The sequence below is a fragment of the Passer montanus genome, unplaced genomic scaffold (genome assembly GCF_014805655.1).
Source record: "Passer montanus isolate IOZ18808 unplaced genomic scaffold, ASM1480565v1 scaffold22, whole genome shotgun sequence".
Taxonomy (NCBI): Eukaryota; Metazoa; Chordata; class Aves; order Passeriformes; family Passeridae; genus Passer; species Passer montanus.
Genome location: NW_024366815.1, coordinates 3,132,271 through 3,152,565, shown reverse-complemented (window position 1 = coordinate 3,152,565; position 20,295 = coordinate 3,132,271). Strand labels below are relative to the sequence as shown.

Sequence of the window (20,295 nt, the reverse complement as noted above, 5' to 3'; positions counted from 1 at the left end):
CATATTTGCAAGTTACTAGTTAACTAGAATAATCAGAAGCTTTCTGAATAAAATTTTTGGGCCAAAAGAATTTTAGATTAGTGCTTTATAAGACACAGAGACTCTAATAGTTCACACACTAATTTTATTTTAAAAATTTAACATACTGAGAATGATGTTTAATTATATGATGGTTTAAATATTAGCATTTCAACAACAGCTGTGAAAGTTGCATTATGAACCAAAAAAAAGGGATTACAGTTTTGAATTCATTCAACCATTAATGCAAGACAGATGTTTTAATATATAAAAATAATATACACTTCTCCACATATGCCAAAATACTTCTCTAATCTTAAGTTGTGGTGCCCAGACTGTGCTCTTTGACTGGCACAGAGGTATTGTCCTTCCTGGAATCCTCCATTTGTGTGCTTTTCATGCACAGGAGGTTTCACAAAGCACCATCCATCAGAGCCAGGAAGCAGAAGGGTTTATAGGGAAAGAGAAGCCAGCTTCTCCTTCCCTCGCCCAGCGATCTGGAATGTGGTCAAGTGTGTCACTGCATCCAGATAATGGAATTTCATCAGAGCTGGAGGATCTCCCTGGGAGCAGCCAGGGGACTGAGAGGTGAGACCTCAGCCAGGCCCACGTGTCTCACCCCACCATCAGGAAGGCCCAACTGGCTGACCCCACAAACCCCTTCATTCACTTCCTGGGTGGCACTGCTGCAGCCAGGCCTCAGTGACAGCAGCTCTTTCACAGCTGGGAGTTGTGCCAGGTTGCAGCAGTCCCCCTGGCAGGAGGAACTGCAGCAAGGTCAAAATTTAATATGCTTTGTATAATACTCTGATTTCTCTGACTGACATCTATATCTGAATTCTTTAGTATATAACTCTTGATTTAGGATACCTTTTCAACATTTTAGAAAAAATACATCTTTTTCTGAAATGTACAGCTCAGAAGTTTTGTATTGGTTGTGACAAAGCAGCTCCCTTATGTTTATTGGCCTTTTATCCAGCAGTAAAGCTTTTTAAGCTACACAAGTACATACAATATGATGAAGCATTCTGGAGAAGCAAATGTTCCAAGCTGTAAAGATACTGTGGTATCAAGCCTTCAGGTGCATTGTTACTCAAAGAAGAGACTAAGATAAAGGAAGTTTCCCTGGGATGTATCTGTCAAATCGGCCCTCTCCCTTACCCTCCTTGCTCTCTTGCCCTTCAGCAGAATGTGTTTGCTTACTCAGCTGGCTGGAGGCTGAAAGGAAGGACCACGCTGCAAACTCCACCTCTCCAGTCTGTGAGCCACCTGCACCTGTGCACAGCACACGGATGGACGTGGCACCGTGTGGACTGAACACCTCCAACCACACCTGCCCATCTCTGTGTCTGTATCTTTGTACCTCCCCTTTTCCTGGCTGAAGACTTAGCCCTCTGTTTGCAGGCAGTGCTTGTCTCAGCCCACAGGCTGTGCAAGGTCTTACTGGTTTTCCTATTGCAACACAGCTTGTGACATTGCAACAATATCTGTAAGCAACAGTATAAAAACTAGATGTCATTCAGTATCAGAGCTCACTTTGTCTGCAGCTGGCTTGGTTTCTAGAACTGTGATTAGTTAATTAAAGGGAAGGCAAGTAACTGCATTTTAGCAAACAAGCTGAACATCAAATTGTCAGACACCCTTCATTTGTTTCACCTTTGAGAATTGCTTATGCTGCGCTCTTGGCTGAAAACATCTCTTTGTGACAGATTCCAACCAGCATAAGAAGGTAAAACCAAAGGGTTCCTTGTGCACTAAGGTAAAGCTGACAAGACTTTCAGCTACAATCCCAACTTTGCTGCTTCATTACAAATGTATGATTTCCTGAAATCAAAATGAAAGGCCAAATTCACTGCTGTCTACTGTAGGGATTCTGAGTGTTACAATAAGTATTTTTTGGTTTTGCTTTTTTAACAAATGCAAAAGTAGTGTTGGGAGATCTAGATGTATGTAGCCTGAATATGATGTCCTTCACAAATGGGATTCATACACCTGTGCTTCTTACCAGCCTGTCTGGTTGGTTGGGGCTTGCTGTGGAAGTACAGGGGTCAATGCTAAAAGTTCAGTTCATGTGCACCAGCAGAGACCATGTCCTGTGGTACCACCTCTGTCCTTCTGGAAAATTGACTCCTTTCCACCTAACTCCCTACATCTCTTCAATGTACAGTTAACAGGATTTTAAAGGGTCTTTAGCCAGAGAAGGCAGAAGCATGAGGAGCCCCAGTTACAAGAAATGGAAGCAAGGGTCTTCCCTATGAAAATCTGGTTTTTGTGCTCTTTCCCACATCAAGTATAGTTAGGACACAGGTGAAATAAAAGGATGATTAGTGGATTTGGGTGCCCTTGGCAGCACTCCTGGGAAATCAAAGTTCCTTCAGATCTTCTAGGAATGAGCCACACTGTGTGTAAGAACGCTTCTACAATCCTTACATCATTGGAGAGACAGAAAATACAACCCAGCCCCAAAAATGACTGGGTAATGCTCCATGCCCAGCAGCACAGGACCATTGTCTGGGGTGGCCAGGGTACAAGAACACTGCAAATATACACCTTGAGCAGCACAACCTTCCCCCTTGTTTCATTTGCTCCTCTACTTTATGAATAGTTTAATCTCTGCAAAATAAAGCAGTTCTCTGCATCAGCCTGTGACAGATTGCTGTGATGTAACTTGCTGGATAATGCAAGCCACAGACCATCCTATAAATCTCATCTAATGCCCGTAAGTTGTAATGGAACCATAACACACACACGATTCCTGCGCAAATCAGAACTCAAAACTAGTCCAGGAACAACAGCTTTGCTGTTATTCATGGAAGTCAGGCAATCTTGTGAGAGCCCTAATCACAAGAAGTTGTGGCTTCAGAAATTCTCATTTACAGTGTGTGGCCAAACACTGGATGGACTCACTGGAGGGCAGAACATCAAAGCCTTCCCCCAGCCAGCACGCATCTGTTTGTGAGATGTATTTCAGACTGTTCTTTCTCTCACCTGTTTCTCTGGTGGTTGAGGTTGCATCCTCATGAAAAATATCTATATAGCATTGTGGCTGGTACAGCACCACTGCCTGATTTGTCTTACCTGCTTCCAGTGTCTCTGGTATTTGGTAGGGATCAGATTCAGCCTCAAGTGGAGAAGAATAAGCAAAATTCTCAAAACAAGTATGAGTTTGAGGTGTAGGTGTGGGTAGAAAGTCCTCTGCTACAGTATCACTAGGGTAAATCCAGGAAGAATTGTGACTATCAATCTTATCTTCAGATGGTGTTGAAGACAATGGGCTCCAGGTAACAGGATGCAATTTGTGAGCTTCAGCATTACTGTCCATGGCTAGCATGTCAGGAAGGCAGTCATTTATCTTCAGCACTTTCTCAGAATCAATCTGCAAGAGAATCATTAAACAAAAAAAATACTCAATGTAAGAAGCCCAGAGTAAAGAAAAGAGAGTGACCATTTTAAGGAATACTAATATTCCCACACAATGTTTTTTTAGTTTGCACTTTTCAAATAAATTAATTTGAAGGAAAACCTAGATAGAGGATGTTCAATGGATGCTGTATTTTATGTGAAATTTATCAGACTATTTATTTAGAGATTTCTCTTTTAAGTAAACTCACGATGACTATATTTGAGGAAGGAACCACGTCACTCTACTCTAAAGACCTTGCCAGGTGTTTGATGTGTGCTGGTTGTAGCTTGAGGCAGAGGAAACTGGAAGACAGCAGCAGTGGCTGTTAGGTTCACTTCACTCCTCGCTCTCCTGCTGCTGTTCAGTGAACACCAGCAGCTCCACCTGTGCCAGGGCAAAGGCTTTGGAGCCCCCTGCACACAGCACAGAAGCAGCACTCTCCAGTTCAAAGGGGCTACAGAAGAAGCTGAAGGCCTTTTGCCAATCCTGCTCTCCCAGCCAGGCCTGGCACTGCCTGGCAGAACCATCCTCCCAGGGCCAGCAAGCGCCTGGCCCTGCAGTGTCCTCTGGAGGGCACTGGGGCAGACACAGCTCCCGGGCTGCAGGGCAGTCCAGTGTCCTCTGGGCTGCTGAGTTCAGACAGTGCAGGGGTTTGAACACTGACAGTGGAGGAATCACCTGCTGATCAACAGATCTCATTTATTCTCCAGTTGTACATTTTCTTTTTGCAGTAACAGACTGCAGTATAAGCTGGTCATTGCAGAGTCACATGAATGTCAAAACAACAGTTTTCCACTAAATGGTAATATTAAGCTCTGTTAATTTGTGTATAAGGATTAAATGTAGTCAACACAAAAACTGACAAGAAGTTAATTTTTAAATGCAGTCAATACAAGAATAATTATTTTTTTTAATCTACTAAGCAAAGAATGGACAAATCAAAAACTCTAGATTTTCAGTGATCTTACCTTAAACTCTTTGAATGACAGCACTTTGCTCTTGTTAGGACTAGGTATTACAGGACAGCACCACTCCTTCACCCTGGAAATAGAGACCAAAGCAAATGACATTTTTGTCCTCCTATAAAAGCACACACTACCAGCAGAAGCCACCCACAGATGCGTACAGGCACAGCAGCAGATGACCAGTGTCTCAGAAACACCACAAGCCAAGTACAAAAAGCATCCACACAATCAGACAGCCAAAGGAAGAAATGAACAAGGCCTTGCAATGGGCTGGAAGCAGCAAGCTGCAGCAGCAATTTGCGCATTAGATTAGTAATACTCTCTGCTACAACAGAAACATGCATTACAACTTACCACTTCATCTTCCAGTGGCATACAGCTGCTACTAGGGTTGGAACTATCACTAGCAGGAATACAAAGTACAGCATGTTTGCTGCGGAAGAAAAATACTTTAAATTTTGGGTTTAACTTCTCACATGTTAAAGTCAATATAGCTTGAGTTTCTGGGGCACAAATAACATCAAGTCTGTGTGGGATGCCTACCACTAACTCAGCAGTAAAATTGTGTGGTCCATGGTAGCTTGGCTGGAAGTTCTGGGATATGTCTGTAAGCCTTTAGACCTTGATTCCCTTTATCAGAATGGAATTATAACTAGATTGCTTTTTTTTTTTTGCCCTCATATTGGCACCTTAGCTGTTAAGAGTAATTTTCAAAAGTAACGCAATGATAACCTCACTTAAATATTGTTTCAGGTTTTCTCTCAGACCCGCAGAGCAGACAGATTTTTACTGTGTGACATGAACAACATCTGTACTTCCATTTTGGACTGACTATAGCAAGAAAAACACTACAAAAGTGCTGAAGTTTCCTAGGATTTATGCTGATACAGGGATCTCAGTATTTCCTTCTAGCTGGAAGAGCCTTGGGCTATGCTGCTCACAAACAGCTGAGGCTGTAGGTGGGCTGAGGGGTGCACTAGTTATTGCCTGCTCTCCCTCTGCCTTGTCCAGTGCCCTCGTGCCCTACACCAGAGAGTTTGTGTACCCCTACCACAAGCCACAGGAGGGAATGGACATGTTACATTCTCCTTGTATCTCTTTAGGATTAATTAAGCCTTTGTTTCTATTCTCTGCTTGGCTGTACAAATGTCTGGCTGGCTGATGAGAGCTAGAACGTGTGTTAGAAGCAGAACTGTACCTGTGAAGGTGCCATGATGGTCAGACACTGTAGTAGTTAGCCTAAAACATGGAGTCTCCTTGCATAAGCCAATGCTTCCCCCTTTCCCATCCCTTCCCCTTCATCTCCAACCCCAGCAAGTTTTGAAAAACCAGGCATCTCTAGTTTGGATCCTAAGTTTCACAGCCATGCTGCCTGGTATTTTTAAGGGAAAAAGTCATGGGCAAGTGATTTCCTCTTCTGCTTTGGTGATCAAATCTACCCAGTTAGCAAACTACTGTGCCCATGCCAACAACCCTTCTGTACTGATTTATAAAGCAGTGAACTTGGCAACAGTTTTAAAGACTGATGAGAGTAAGAATCAACATTAGAAGTTCAAGAGTCCATACAGGAATTACCTGTTTGCACACAAGTCTGTAGGTTTTTTCTAGAAAACGAGTTAAATCTAAATCTAATTCTTCAATGAGTTCTTACAAACAGGACACACTAGGCATGCAAATGTCCATATATTGAGCTATTTCCCAAAAGCATATAAGACTTAAATAAACATGTAAATTAGGCTTATTCTAAAGATTAGAAAAAATCCTTTCTACTTAGAAGTATCAAAATGTCATGTTGGTATGCTTGTATAATTTCTCAGTTGGATTCTTTCTTAAGTGAATGTTGCATCAAATTAAATGTTTTCCCTTAAGAAAGGAAGATTATTATACCATTTTAAATCATCCCATCCTTCTGCTAGGGGATATTATTCACAGCCAGTACTCACAGTTATATGGTGTATCTATGTATCTGAAGTTAACAATGGGAGTCTCTCCTCCACCTGTAAATGCTTTGACCACTATTTTGTATTTTGTGTTTGGCATCAGGTGTTTCACAGTGTATCTCTTTTCTTCTGGGTTTTCAATTGTGTATTTACATAGCTCTGATTCATCTAAAAGAAAATAGATCAGATAGAATCACTGGATCACAGAATGTTCTGGGTTAGAAAGGACACTACCCATCACCTAGTTCCAGCTCCCCTTCCATGGGCAGGGACACCTTCCACTAGACCAGGTTACTCAGCCCCCTCCAGCCTGACCTTGAACACTTCCAGACATCCACAGCTTCTCTGGGCAACCTCTTCCAGAGCTTCACTACCCTCACAGCAAATCTTCTCCCAACAGCTAATCTAAACCTACACTCTTTCAGGTTAAAACCATTACCACTTCTCCTATCAGTACAGGCCCTGGTAAGAAGTCTCTCTCCATCTTTTTTTATAAGCCCCCTGTTAGGTACTGAAAGGTTGCAATAAGCTGTCCACAAAATATTACAAAATCAGTTAACTGAAATAACAAAACATTTGCAATCTGCCTTCTTTGTAATTTGCACACTTTCTTCCAGGAAGGATGATGCATCCTGACTCACTGCCACTGGGCTGGACTCACATCCCTTCTAACTGGACTGGCCACACCATTGCCCTCCTCTGGCAGACATTTAACACCTTGTTGTCAAAGAACCTTGTTTATTTTAATTTCTTTTTCCTTGAGCATTGTACCAGAATGATTTGAGTTTTGCCATTTCTTTTTTTTACCAGAATCCTTTAGCCCTGAAGCTCGTATCAATTTATTTGAAGATAATCAAAAGCAAGAAACCTCTGCCTGAAAAAGAGCTCTTTTGCCTCTCTACTGTGCAACTCCCAAACCCCAGGGAGAAATGGGTTAGCTTATTTCTGCTATTTTTCAGTCACACCCCTTGTCTGTTAACAGAAGCAGTGAAGCAGAAAATCTTTGATTTAAACTTTTTTAAGTGTAACTGGGATTACTTATAGAATTATGGTACTCATATGGTTAGTTCAGTTCTGACAAGAATTTCTACATAAGCCTCCCTCAGTTCAAACTGTACTTTTCATCTGGCACTAGTCTAATCAACAGAACACAGGACATGACCCAAGCAGAAGAAGAGGCATGGGAAAAAAGATTTTTCTAATGTGTTGGAAGCATCTGAAAATTATAGTAAAGCAAAGTCATCTGGAGCAGTTTTGCATGTAGAACAGAAAAGTCTGAGATAAATGTGTGGCTTTGTGCCACCTCACAGCTCAGTTCTGCTAAAGGAACTCCACTGTAGAGTACACACACAAATACTTTCACTAAAAAAGAACTTACATGGGAAATGTATACAGTGCTCCAATTCTGAAGGAAATAAATTGTATCCCATGTGCTTCTAAAATACCCCAAATCCTAACAAGACTAACATGCCTATGACTTCTATCCAAGTAGACCAAAAATAGATGTTTTGCAACATTCATCCAGAACTCACATCAAAAGAGGCAGAACTCCTCCTATAGTACCAAAGTCTTTTCTGGAGCTAAAAATGAGTCATGGACAACAGGATGTGGGCTGTAAATCACTATAAAGCCAGGAATCACTTTTGCCTATGAGCACCTCAAGCACAGAGAGGAGCCAAAAGCAACAGGTGTTGAAATATAGAGATGGCTGAATGAGGCAGCCAGACTGCCTAATGTGAACTTTCTAAGATGCTGCAATACCAACAAGTCTTCCACCTTATCAGTGGCACAACCTTCTGTAGCAGAGAGCTCAGTTACCTGAAAGAATGTGCTTTTTTGATCCTTTCAAATTGCAGTTCCCTTGTACAGGTGACACATAAACATGGTAGCCTCTTACAAAACCAGGCTCTGACTCATTTGTGAGATAAGAGTCCCAAGACAGTGTTACTGAATCGTAAGTCAAGTCAACTTTTCTCACAATCGGGTCAAGACAAGGAGCTGGAAGAAAGGAAATCTGAGTTAAACTTGCAATTATTTTTCAAGACTGTTTTCTCTTATCAAAATCATCTCAAAAATCCATACTCCCATATGGTGTTTATATCTTTCTTGTATTTAAAAGCTGAACAAAGCCAAAAGTTCTCAGCAAAAATGTCAGCTTCACAGAGCCTTCATGCATCCACCTAATATATGAAGCAATAACTGATAATCACAGCTTTGTTCAGCTCTCCTAAAAAACATGGGCTCTACCTGGTCACTGCACTAGCCAAATACCCTCCAAGTAGGGCCTGTACATTGACACAGAACATTTAAATGCCTCACTAAAGATACAGAAAGAATACAAAAACTCCAATTTTATCTACCTGTAGGAGGAGGCAATTATTCTATTTGTGACAGATCAATTTAGCAAATGCACAAACCCCACACAAGTTGCCAACTTACGCAGCTCCCTGAGATAACCAATCTTCTTTTCCAGTAAGGAGGCTCTATTAGCAACAGATCCATAGATGTGGAATTTGTATCTCACCCCCGGGACAAAAGCAGCTAGAAAACAGTTGAACAAAAACAGGCTACGGTTTGTCTTTCAATGTTACTTTTCTTTAATTGCTTCCTACCAAGGTCAATAACCTATTAGACACCTTCTCTGGGTGCTACTGTGCTATTAAAGCAACTGAAGGAGACAGAGGGCAAACCAATTCTTGGTGTGCATTATGTGAATTAAACACATTTATTCTGTCTCTTTCTGAAAAAGAGAATTGGGAGAAAAGTTTATATAATTTTTTCCCGTACAGTATTCAAGGTGACTGAACAATAAACTCCAAATGCACCAAAAAGAAAAACAATTTCATTTCCGTTTCTGGAAAAGGCAAAGGTTGTGTTTTGGAATATTTGATGCAGACACATATCCAAGTATCAGGATTCCTTGTTATCCTCACTGACATCCACTCCCATTCACATTAAGCAAGTGCAAACCACTGAAGAATTTGACAATACTCTTCCCATCTGTCACCACAGACCCCTTCATTACGTGCAGGTTTCCATACATTTGTGGGAATTGAGCTGCAGTTCCAAATATTGCAAATTTTTGTGTGTTCAATCAAATTTTGTTCAAACTAGTTTCATGCCAAAGAACTCTCAGCCTGAGAGACACCAGGAAAGCTAAATTCTTGCAGCTGTGGAAGCATAAGAGAACAACTTTGACAGAGACATAAAGGATTTAGGTATACTGGCCACAAACAGGATAAAAAACATGCAACTGATCCTAAGCAAGGACTGGTGCTGAGACACATCATTTGTGGCACACTAACAGCACCAAACCTCTCACCACACCACGAGTTTAAATTGTCTAAATTTCTCATCCATGTTACAGATAGGATAGAGCTCCTTTCTGCATCTCTCTTGCTAAATTATTTTAAATTCTTCATTAACCTTACCATCCTCCTTCAAGATGTGCTATAAACCACTCAGAAGAGGTTTTGTCTAAAATACTGTGTTGACTTTTCTAATATATTATGCCTTTCAAGGCTTAATGGTTCTGGTAAATTTGTGGTGTCTAATTATTTTGGTAGGAAAAACATGATGTTACATGCCTTTGAAGAATTACACCTGCACAGCACAGAATTCAATATTCAAAATATTTAAAAAATTACTTGTTTCCTAAATTCAATTAATGTCCACAACTTGAAGGACTGCTGTACAGTCAGAAAGAGTATTTGTTTGGCTTTCACCTGAGCTGATCACAGCACTGGAAGTGTTAGGTCCAAATCTCTTCCACTGCAAATCACAAGGCTGCAACCTGGGGAGGTTACACCAATCAATAATGTAACTGTCATATATACTTCTGGGCTCCCAGGAGATGAAAATGCCATCATCTGTACCATTAACCTGTCCTTCCTTAAGCTCTTCAGTGCCTAGGAATGAACAAAATAGAATCTCTTGTTATTAAGCAAGACACTTCAGACTCATAAATGAAGATCAATACAGTTCCTACACTACAGTTGAAAACAACATTAAAAGAGTTGCATTCCTTCACTAAATGACACATGGGGTCTTTCACATGCTGAAAGCCGACAGCTCAGAGACCATCCAGAAATTGTTATTACATATTCACAAAAAACATCAGCTGCAGAAACCTAGAGTGACAAAGTCACAAGAGGCTAATCACACTGGCACTGGCAGCACCGTCAAGGCACCCACTGCAGGTCTGAGGCCCTAGTTTTAGGCTAAATGTGTTTTGCTCTTTGGAGACACTCTCTGCACTTAAACTTAATAAACATACAGCTGCCACCCTGTAGGAAAAAATACAGTTGTAATTTTCATACAGCAGTGGCGTGCGTTAAGAGATAAGGTTAATTTGCTGCCCAAGATGATAAATTATGTCTTCACCCAAAACAAGTAGAAACAAAACTCTAGCAATATAACTGAAAATACTCCTACTGTTATCTGTAGCTCTAGAGATGATCAATACTGAAGGAAGTGAAAAATTAACACTGTTATTTGCCATGATACTGATTCTGTAGGAATGGTTATCAATGAAAATCCTTGTGCTATTGTAGACTGAAGAAATGGATATTCTTTCAGGCTGGGAGCCATCTTCTATTTTTTCCCAGGTTACTTCATATGAAATTATTTTTCCATTTGCTTGAAAACTTGGTGTTTCCTGAGAAAAAAAGTTATGGAGGAAGAGAACAATAACTTAGTAAATTTTGCTGAAAAATATGAGAGGATCATTCAGAATTTTAAATAACAGGATGTGTTACTTCTGTAAGAATATAAACACTTGCTTCGATACATTCATACTGGTCAAAATGGAAACATAGAAGCCTTGGTTATGGGATCTGTCCTGTTCTAATACTTAGAAAAACAGAACTGTATGTCTGAAATTCCAGGACAGCATACCATAATAGCTACATATGTTCTGAGATATTTTGTATGCAATCTGTTTTAGATTTGTAAAAGAAATGTTCATACTGAATTGCTATCAGCTGCACACAAATCATGGGAGAAATTTTCAACCCCTTTATGAAGGGCTTTGTTTTTATTTCTGAAGGGATGTCTCACCTTCCAGAACAAGGTCACATTTCGTCCCCCAAGAACTGGTGTAATTTCTCTCCATATGTCCAGTTTCCCTGATGGAGCTACAACAAATACAGCAAAACAATAAAATGAGAATGCTCTGGGTGTGGAAAAGATAGGCAGTTTAACTGCTTCCTCCCATTTGAAGAAATTCCACTCACAAAACCTCCTTTCCCATCACTCCCAAGTCTTGCCCAAACATTATCCTTTAGCATAATTTTCCCTTTGTTCCTTTTTCTGAATCAATGTCTGCTTAATTTCCCTAGAAATACTTTGTTTGCAGTCACCAGAATCTTGTTTCCACCTCTGCACCATTCCTCCAGGCCTGAAATGGCGCTGTAACTCTGTCCATCTTCCCAGTCAACTGGATTTCCCACTGGCTGCACTGCAGGAAATGTCTGAGACTAGCACATACACTGAAAATTACTTAAAAAGTCATCTTCTTGGAGTTTGCTTAGCATTGTTTCTTTTATGCATGCAACAGGCCTCTGCTTTAGCCACACAATGGAAGAGTAACAACAAACAGCAAAGACAGGTGGCAAGCAAGGAACATCCTTCAAATTTTCCTTCTCAGCATTGCACTGGACATACTTCCTTCCTTTGTTCTGGTGGTCAGGGGCTGGCTCCACTCACTCCACCTCCAGAAGCGCCTGGCCGCCCCGCAGCGCACCCTGGCCGTGTACTCCGTGTACGGCTGCAGCCCACGCACCGTGACGCGCCGCGAGTCCGCCACGGAGCTGTTGTGCTGCAGAACAAAGACACAACAGGCACAGCTCAGAACAGCTTCCTCAGCAAGGTGCTCTTCTCTGAGAAAATTGCTCTTCCTCTAGATGCTGCAAGAGCCGGTTAAGCGTCACTTGGGAAAGACAGTCATGGAAAAACAATCAAAAAAAGGCAAATAATGCATAAGATCAAAACAGTGGGAGATTCTAAAAGAGGGCAGGAAGCCACCTCTGTGTAACTGAGTCACTCAGAACCCACCACATGAGCACTTTTACATCCAGGAGGGAATTTACTGAAATCTTGGCCTCATAGAGTCTTGGGCTATTACCTCATATAAAAGTTTTTCCAGATCTATTGCAGAGCAATCTACAGCCACCTTCTCTCTCCATGTTTTTTTTCCCAGCCTTTACCTCACTCTCTCCTAAGAGACAGAGTGAATTCTGGTAAAAGTCAAAAAGCCAGATGCTTTTAAGCCTCTCCTCAAAACTGTCTCCTGCAAAGGCCAACTGCAGTGGTCACTTGATCTGACAGCTACAATCTTAAGCTACAATCAAGACAGAACACAGCTTGACTGTGATCTGCACTGTGCCTTTTTAATGTGCTAGAGGCAAGCTGCCTTCTAAGAGCTACAGAGAGGTGACAGTAAATGGGCAAAGAGTCCATCAAGCTCACCACTTGTGGAAGAGGTGGAAAAAGATAAGGAATCCAGTCAAATAATCTTCAAGGAGATTGAAGAGGAAGGGAAACAAAACTGTTCTGGGATTCCATCACCAGAAACGAAACTCTCTACATCAACTACAGTCAATACCACACAGAAAAAGCTTGCACTGATACAAAAGAAACCTTCAACACTGCTCTGGTGAGTGTGAAATAGCATGAGCAACAAAAACAAATCAAGATTATCAGTAGCTAATATATATATATAATATATTATACAACTTTACAATTATTAGGCCCTTCAGTGTTTTCACTATCTTCAACAAATCTCAGAACCCATTTGGCAGAGCACTGAGCCACATAGTCAGACCAGTCACACCCTGTACTTCTGCCAGGGTACAGGCAGTGCTTGGAGTGTGAATTAGAGCAAACAGTGGCAGCCCACATGGACTGCATAATCAGCGTAGAGCTTGGGAAGCAAACAAATCCAGAAAGCAGACACATCAACACAATCACAAGACTTACAGTGTATTTGTGTTGCTGGGGAATTATTTTTTAATCACATCAGAAAGATCCTCACTATGTTTTTGTTTAGGAAATTCAGATTTCATACCAGTTCTACTTTGCCATCAGGTTGGACCACTTCAGTCTGACAAAAGAGTTCAATTCCATTGTTTTCATAATTCCAGTGTAATGTCATTTCTGTATCTGTGCAATCTTCCCAAACCTGGAAAGGTGCAGTGGGATACACTGCCAATGGAAAAATCTGAGTTAACTCTTGCAAAGCATAAAATACATGCAATAGTATATTAAGGTATTTTAGCTGAGTAGTAAAAGCAAATAAAAAATACAGATTTTTCTTCCAATCTAGAAGAAACACATATAAAACTTCATTTCAGAATGTAAATGTAAGCAAATGTTACACAAAGTTTAAATATCCCCTCGTGACTTAGAAATGTTTTAAAACATCATGGACAAAAGGAAGAGAGACATTTATTACAAACCATTAAAATCCTCTACTTCAGGGCCTGGCAGAAGCTCCTGATATAACATGGTAACATTTGACATATTTCTACACCCCAGAACTGGACGTCTTTGACAGAAGTTTTATTCACAATTCTAACACTGACTCCTGTTAGTAGTTACGCTCTGGTAAACAGTGCCAATGCTACTTCTCTCAAAAGATTTCTGAGATCTTTTACTGCTGTGTAAGAGTATTCAGAAAGTGAAGTAAATCTCAAACTCACCCAATATTATCAATATAATAGTGAGGAAAGCAATGCAATGAGAGGGCATGGCAATGCAGGTGAGGGGTATGCTTACACCCTTGGCCATTTAACCTAAAACTTCACAAATTACATGACTGAATTACACTACTCCATGAAATACAATTTGAGAACTTTCATACTGAAAAGAGTTTGCATTTGATATAGAAGGTCCAAACTACCACATGCAGAATTGGAAGCAATGGATTTACATTTTCCTTTAAGTAGGGAAAATTCTAATGTAAATATCTGCAGGATCAGAGAAAACATGAAGGGATTTTACAGGAATCACTTCTTAAAACTCATCACACATACATAATTTCTTTAACTTGCAACTATCACTAGGACTGGAAAAACAATATTGTAATAAATTTTAATATACTTATCACATTCAATGTGTTAAGTATATTAATTTTAATATACTTATCACATTGAATGTAAACTATTCTAGCCTGACTTCCCATGAAAACTGTGTTTATGACATTGTGTCATCTCCCTACAATCTGTTAGTTTACTTCTCTATTTCTTGACCTGTTTCTTCCACTTCCAAACAATCAGATAATCAAATTTTAGAATTGTCATGCTTCTCTGGGACAAATTTAGAGATTTAACGTAAGTTCCTTCATATGAAAAAGTGTGGCTTGCAAAACTGTCAGCAATGCCTTTGGGGAAGGAAACAGTGCCAGGGTACAGCAGTTACACCAACAGCATCCTAGGCTATTGCCCTGTCAGCTTGCATGCTGCACAAAGCACATGATGCTGCCTGCTTCTTCAAACAGGTAAGGCAGCCACTGGACCAGTGAACAGTTCTCCTTGAAGAGGACTTAAGGAGAACTGAAAATACTGCTGGAGACTGAAGAAATACCCAGTTATTTTGAGGCAAGAGTAGGAAGGATCTCATGGGTCCCAGGGCACACTAAGACAAAGGACACAACTACCAGGAAAAAAGGAACCACAGCCATTAGATACTTCTCAGAGAATAACCTGAACTGCTGTTCCTCCCTTACAGTAGCACAGTGGTGGTTACTGTTCCATATTAGGAACAAGAGCAGATTAGCACCATCACTTCTTTCCCAGCAATAGCTCTTACACGTCATACCATACCAATTCCCAAGTAACCTACACATACATTTTGCTTAAACTCCCCATTTTATATCCTTGCTTCATTTTGCTTTCTCTTCCATTAACCAGCTTCAGCAAAGCAGCAGACTGCAAAACATTAAGTGATCATTCCAATAACCATATCTGACCTTTGGAGTAAAGCTGTACTGTTAGTACAATTTTCCAAAGGTGAAACTGTAGAGAGAGCAGGTAACTATAGCACAGGGACAGATAAGTAATTAAACTGTGAAGATAAAAATCAAGGACTTTCATATTTTAAACCGGGACATAGAAGTATCAAGCTCAGAAGGAGCAACAGGAAGCCCTAAACAAAGGCATAGGAAAAAAGCCCTCTTACTTCTGTGATTCACATCAAAAACATCTGCGGCAGTTTTCTTTCCCAGCGGGTTTTCCAGAGTCACTGTGACATTCCAAATCCACTGCTGGCCTATATCCCAAGAGCATGAGCACTGCTTAAAACAACTTCCTTTGCACAGAACCTTTTTCTGGGATGACCTATCAAAGAAAGTGAGAGGTAGGAGGCAGGGCAAAGAGAGAAAGATGTTGTCCATAATATACAATCAGCATAGATCTTGGAAGCTTCTGATGTCCAACTAGAATACAGCATCATAAAAAATAAGGCTAAGGGGCCTTATATAAGAAGCCACCCACTTCTTTCCCTTAGCTTGATGTATGATGAATACAAATACTCTTAAAATAAAGTTTCCTTTGAAATCCAGGTTTGTCTTTTTAAGATACAGCTACATTGCTTTTAGAAATCTCCTTATGGATAATCTAAATCAGAGACTTATTTGCGAAGACTTAAATAATTTACATGTTTACCACCAAGCTTTTAAATGAAGTTGTAATTTCAACGATCTTGAAGTGCATCTTCTAACCTTTCATTTTTAAATCAGCATCAAAGTATCTTAATGGAAGCGAGTAATGCAAGAACAGGAAGGTATGTGCAATGCTGTCCTGCTTTCTGCTGAGATCTTCTGTTGAAAGTTTGTTTTGATTATGACCTGTCCTGTTCTATGAGTTTCCCTTTCTCTGCAGGCCTTGCTGGAAAGCCCCTCTCCTCATGTAAGGGCCAAGTCTGATATACCACAGCTCTGTAGCCATGACTCAGACTGCTAAGACCTTTGAGAAAGTCTGCAGATATTTCTTTTAAAATAAACAAGCCAGCTGAAACTACAGAAATTATAGACACAAGAAGGACATTTGAAATAGGATTGTCAGTGGCTCAAGGACTCAAGAAGGATAAGATCAACATGTAAAGCTCTAAAATCCTAAAGGAAAATAACTAGGGAGGTTAATCAGGCACAGTGCTAAGTTTGAGTCAGCATTAGTACCAATGTATCATGAGCACACTAATACCCAGCCTACCACCTGATCAGATCCTAGTTATCTGTTTATTGTATGTGCTACCCCATAATTATGTTATACTTTTAAGTTACATCCTGATTTCAGGGTGTCTTCATATGTACTGAACAATATCCAAACATATTAACTCAAAAGAATGGTTAGAATAAGCTTTATCAGGCAGAACTTGATCTAAAGGACTGCCAACTTTGTAATAGTTAGTCTGATTCAGAGCAGTTCTGCACTGCTCAAGCTTTGTTAAGTAAGTGGTAAGTGAGGTGGAAAAAGGTAAGGATCTAATTACACACACAAATCCACAGATTATAACGGAAAGAAGGAAAGAAGGTGACTGGTACAGCACAGATCAGAGTTAATATAACTTACGTTTCAGACAAGGTGTATTGTGGTGAATTTGTTCCATAGAGATAGGTCTCTTCTTCTCTCCAAGTACATGTTACTCTTTTCATGTCTTGAGTTTGGCAGGAAAAATCTTTAGGTGTATCAGGTGGTTCTTGTCAGATGAAATAACCAAAAAAACAACAACATCACGGCAGTCAAGGCAAAACTCATCAACATTTTTTAATACATTAACAACCTAGTAATAACGTTTAAGTATGAAGTCTGGTTTACTGTAGGTGTTATTACTGAAATTACACTTATTCAATGGCCACTCGGAACAGATAGTCGGGATAACACCAAGAGTCAATAGCAATCAAACACTTTTATACTCCATTATCTTTCTTTAATATTCATTCATTAATTTATTCAAACTGTATTCTTTTCTATCTTTAAAAATTACTATTGGCCTTTGAAAAGGAGACTATGCTGAGTTTTTACCACACACACACACAATGAAGCTGAACTCCTAAACAGGTGGGTATATTTATGAATCAACCACCTGTCATAGGGTTGATTAATTTAATGCTATTATTTCCTGCTTCCTCTATATAAATTTACAGATCTCAATTCAAATGGAGTTCAGCCAGACATGACAAGAGCATGACAACTTACAGCAAGGTTTTTTCCCCATCCATTTATAATACAGTCATTCTTGAGTTAATAAAAAGAGGAAAAGAAAACTGTAACAATGTATTCACTTACTACCCACAAAGAAAGCTGCTTCATGTGACCGGTTATCCTCATCATAACAGTAGACATGAATGTTAGACCCTTTGTCATGCGACAGATTATTCACTGGGAGAAATCTGACTTGACTGTTTGTGTGGTTGACTGTGTTGTTAACATAAACAGTTGGGTATACAGAGAATTCCTTAATGGTTTGACCTTTCCCTCCTATGCAGCAAAGAATGATATTAGAGCCTTCTGCTAAAATTTTTTCTTTTGGAAAGATTTGTGGCCCATTTCTATTTGAAGTGTCCAGGCCTGCAAATTAAAAAAACATAATTTCAAAATCTGCTCATGGCAGCAGCCTTCGGGCAGAACACAAAACTAAGCATTTACTAATTGCTAATGTTATATTATTAAATTGCTAATGTTATATTATCCACAGATACAGACTTTTATTTAGTATTTTTCTTAATACAGAGATGAATTTCAAATGCAATAAGACCTTTCTCTTAAACTCATAAACATGTAATGTAGTCCAATAAACTACCTAAGAGAGTAAATCTGTTTTACTGCCTTTCACTTAAAGGAAAACAAAAATGTTCTGTCAAGAATTCTCTTTACAAAGGAACACCACCTCCTGCTCCTATGCACAGGCTGTTGCTTATATCCAAACCAACTGCTCTTGAAGACTTGTAGCTGGGGGCTACAAAAACATCATGGTCTGATGCTCATGCAGAGCTCAGCTAAGATGAGTCAACATTGACTGAATCAGATCAAGAGGATAATCAACTTGGAATGAGATTCGCATAGCTTTCTATGTTGGACTGCTTGCTGGATGGGAAAGTTAGTGGAATTTAAGTGACTCATAGATTTTACACATATTGCACAGGTAAAATCTACTCCTAAGAATCTGATCCAAAAATCTGATGACATCTAGAGTTACTATCTTTCAGAGAGCTCTAAATATAGAGCTGTAATGTGAGATCAGTTTGTGACCAAGAAATAGTATTTTTGAGCTGCATCCACTTGAAACTGAAAAAAATAAAATCTCCAGGACTGAGGAGGTTATGGAATAAAAAAGAGTCTTGCATCTTACTGCCCATTATATAACAAGAGGGAGATGAGTACCACAATCCAAGTATGAACACCTGTAATGCCTCTTCTGTTGGGAGACAGATGTCTCCAATATCTAAAAGCTCTCGCTGCTCCAAATGAGTGCTTCATTATAAAATCACTACAGTCATGTTTCCTAAAGTAGTTACATATTTTGTTTAAACAAGATTGTCTGGAAACCAAACTGCTCTAGTAAGACATGGTAATCCAAAAAAAAAAAAAAAGATAAATTTTGTGATGTCATTAATTACATTATTGGTTCACTCCCTGTTTATCCTCATATAATTCGCAAGACATTCCCTCCAAATGAAGGAAAGCTTCCAAGGAGCTTACTTGCTCCTTTCTCTCTGCTTCTGTAACACCATTTCAAGTTATGAATCCCAGACAAAAGCCATGCATTCATGAGATCATGATGCCAACTAGCTCTGTGCTCTGTGCTTCCCCTCCTTTCCCTGAGTCTGGGACAGGGATGTGCCTATCCAAGATCCCTCGTCACTTCATACAGTACATGTGTGAGTAAAAAACATGCTCTAAAACTTTTGGTCCACTAGCTTAGGAAGATAGTCTGCAAATTATAGCAACGGCTGAAGAACTTCTATTATTGCTGGCAAAATATAAGGAACTGGTTAGTGCTTAGAGCAAATGGATTCCTGATGTGATGCCATCTCTCCTGAACTGTCCCACGTGGTTACATTCACTGGTGAATTACAAACTAGCTTTATACTTGAAAAAAAACCCCAATATTACAAAATCTTGCTTTGCTTACCCGGGAGAGTCTCCCACAAACTCCACTGACTCCAGATTTTTGACGTTTCTGCCTTGCTCCTGATCCTCACAGCATGTGACATACACTCCAAAGGTACATCTGAATCCCATGCCCAATGAAGAGGCTTTCCCAATTTATCCAGTGTGACATTTTGAAACCCCTGCAAACAAAAGCAGTAAGGCAAAGTACTGAACACACAGCAACATGAAGATTTGGAAATACAATCAAAAGCAGCGGGAAAGCTCAAAGGAGAAAAATGCTTTTAAAAATTAATTTTTGAAACTCTGCTAGCTACATGTGATCTCACACTAAGTAACTAGTCAGCTAATTAACTGTTTACAGATCAGTACTAGCAGTGGCAGAGTGACTGATGTGCTGTATATTTGGGAGTGAGACCCTGCTTCTCATGACATGGATTTGCTCTTAGAGACACTCTGTAGGTTATTTGTGTATGCTATTACACCAGCTGCTGCCTACAAATGCATCCTAATGCTCTGGATTACATATCCCTGTGGTGGAGTCGCCATCCCTAGAGTGATTTAAAAGATGTGCAGATTCAGCATTTAGAGATGTGGCTTAGTGTGGACTTGGTATAGCTGGGTTAACAGCTGGACTCAGTGACATCATAATTTTTCCAACCTATGAGATGCTATCATTCTACATGTTTTAGTACTTGTTATAGCAACCATTACACATTCTCAATATATAGATCTGTGCTACTTGTATGATTTCTGCCAAAGCCCTGACTCACACTGAGCAGTAGAGAATTTCTCTCCAGTACTGCTTTCCATCAGCAACACCTGCACTTTCGTATTACCACTGCTCTGAGAAAAACTCT

At 39.9% G+C, this 20,295-nt stretch overlaps 1 protein-coding gene across 10 annotated transcripts in view; it reads right to left on the bottom strand.

Moving 5' to 3' along the window:
* OSMR (oncostatin M receptor) overlaps positions 1 to 20,295 on the bottom strand; it is a 47,916-nt gene that overhangs the window by 15,868 nt on the left and 11,753 nt on the right. For 9 of the 10 annotated variants that reach the window (XM_039709850.1, XM_039709851.1, XM_039709849.1 and 6 more), the window contains 15 exons: positions 19,458 to 19,617; positions 17,612 to 17,893; positions 16,895 to 17,021; positions 15,504 to 15,661; positions 13,393 to 13,529; positions 11,991 to 12,144; positions 11,385 to 11,461; positions 10,761 to 10,983; positions 10,052 to 10,234; positions 8,766 to 8,867; positions 8,145 to 8,324; positions 6,330 to 6,494; positions 4,741 to 4,819; positions 4,390 to 4,462; positions 108 to 3,394 (listed from right to left, as the gene is read on the bottom strand). In XM_039709850.1, the coding sequence (XP_039565784.1) occupies positions 2,888 to 3,394; positions 4,390 to 4,462; positions 4,741 to 4,819; positions 6,330 to 6,494; positions 8,145 to 8,324; positions 8,766 to 8,867; positions 10,052 to 10,234; positions 10,761 to 10,983; positions 11,385 to 11,461; positions 11,991 to 12,144; positions 13,393 to 13,529; positions 15,504 to 15,661; positions 16,895 to 17,021; positions 17,612 to 17,893; positions 19,458 to 19,617 (2,607 nt within the window). In that variant the 3' untranslated portion in view covers positions 108 to 2,887. Of the gene's footprint in view, positions 1 to 107; positions 3,395 to 4,389; positions 4,463 to 4,740; positions 4,820 to 6,329; positions 6,495 to 8,144; positions 8,325 to 8,765; positions 8,868 to 10,051; positions 10,235 to 10,760; positions 10,984 to 11,384; positions 11,462 to 11,990; positions 12,145 to 13,392; positions 13,530 to 15,503; positions 15,662 to 16,894; positions 17,022 to 17,611; positions 17,894 to 19,457; positions 19,618 to 20,295 lie in introns of those variants that run through there. The other variant, XM_039709858.1, reaches the window with a different exon arrangement.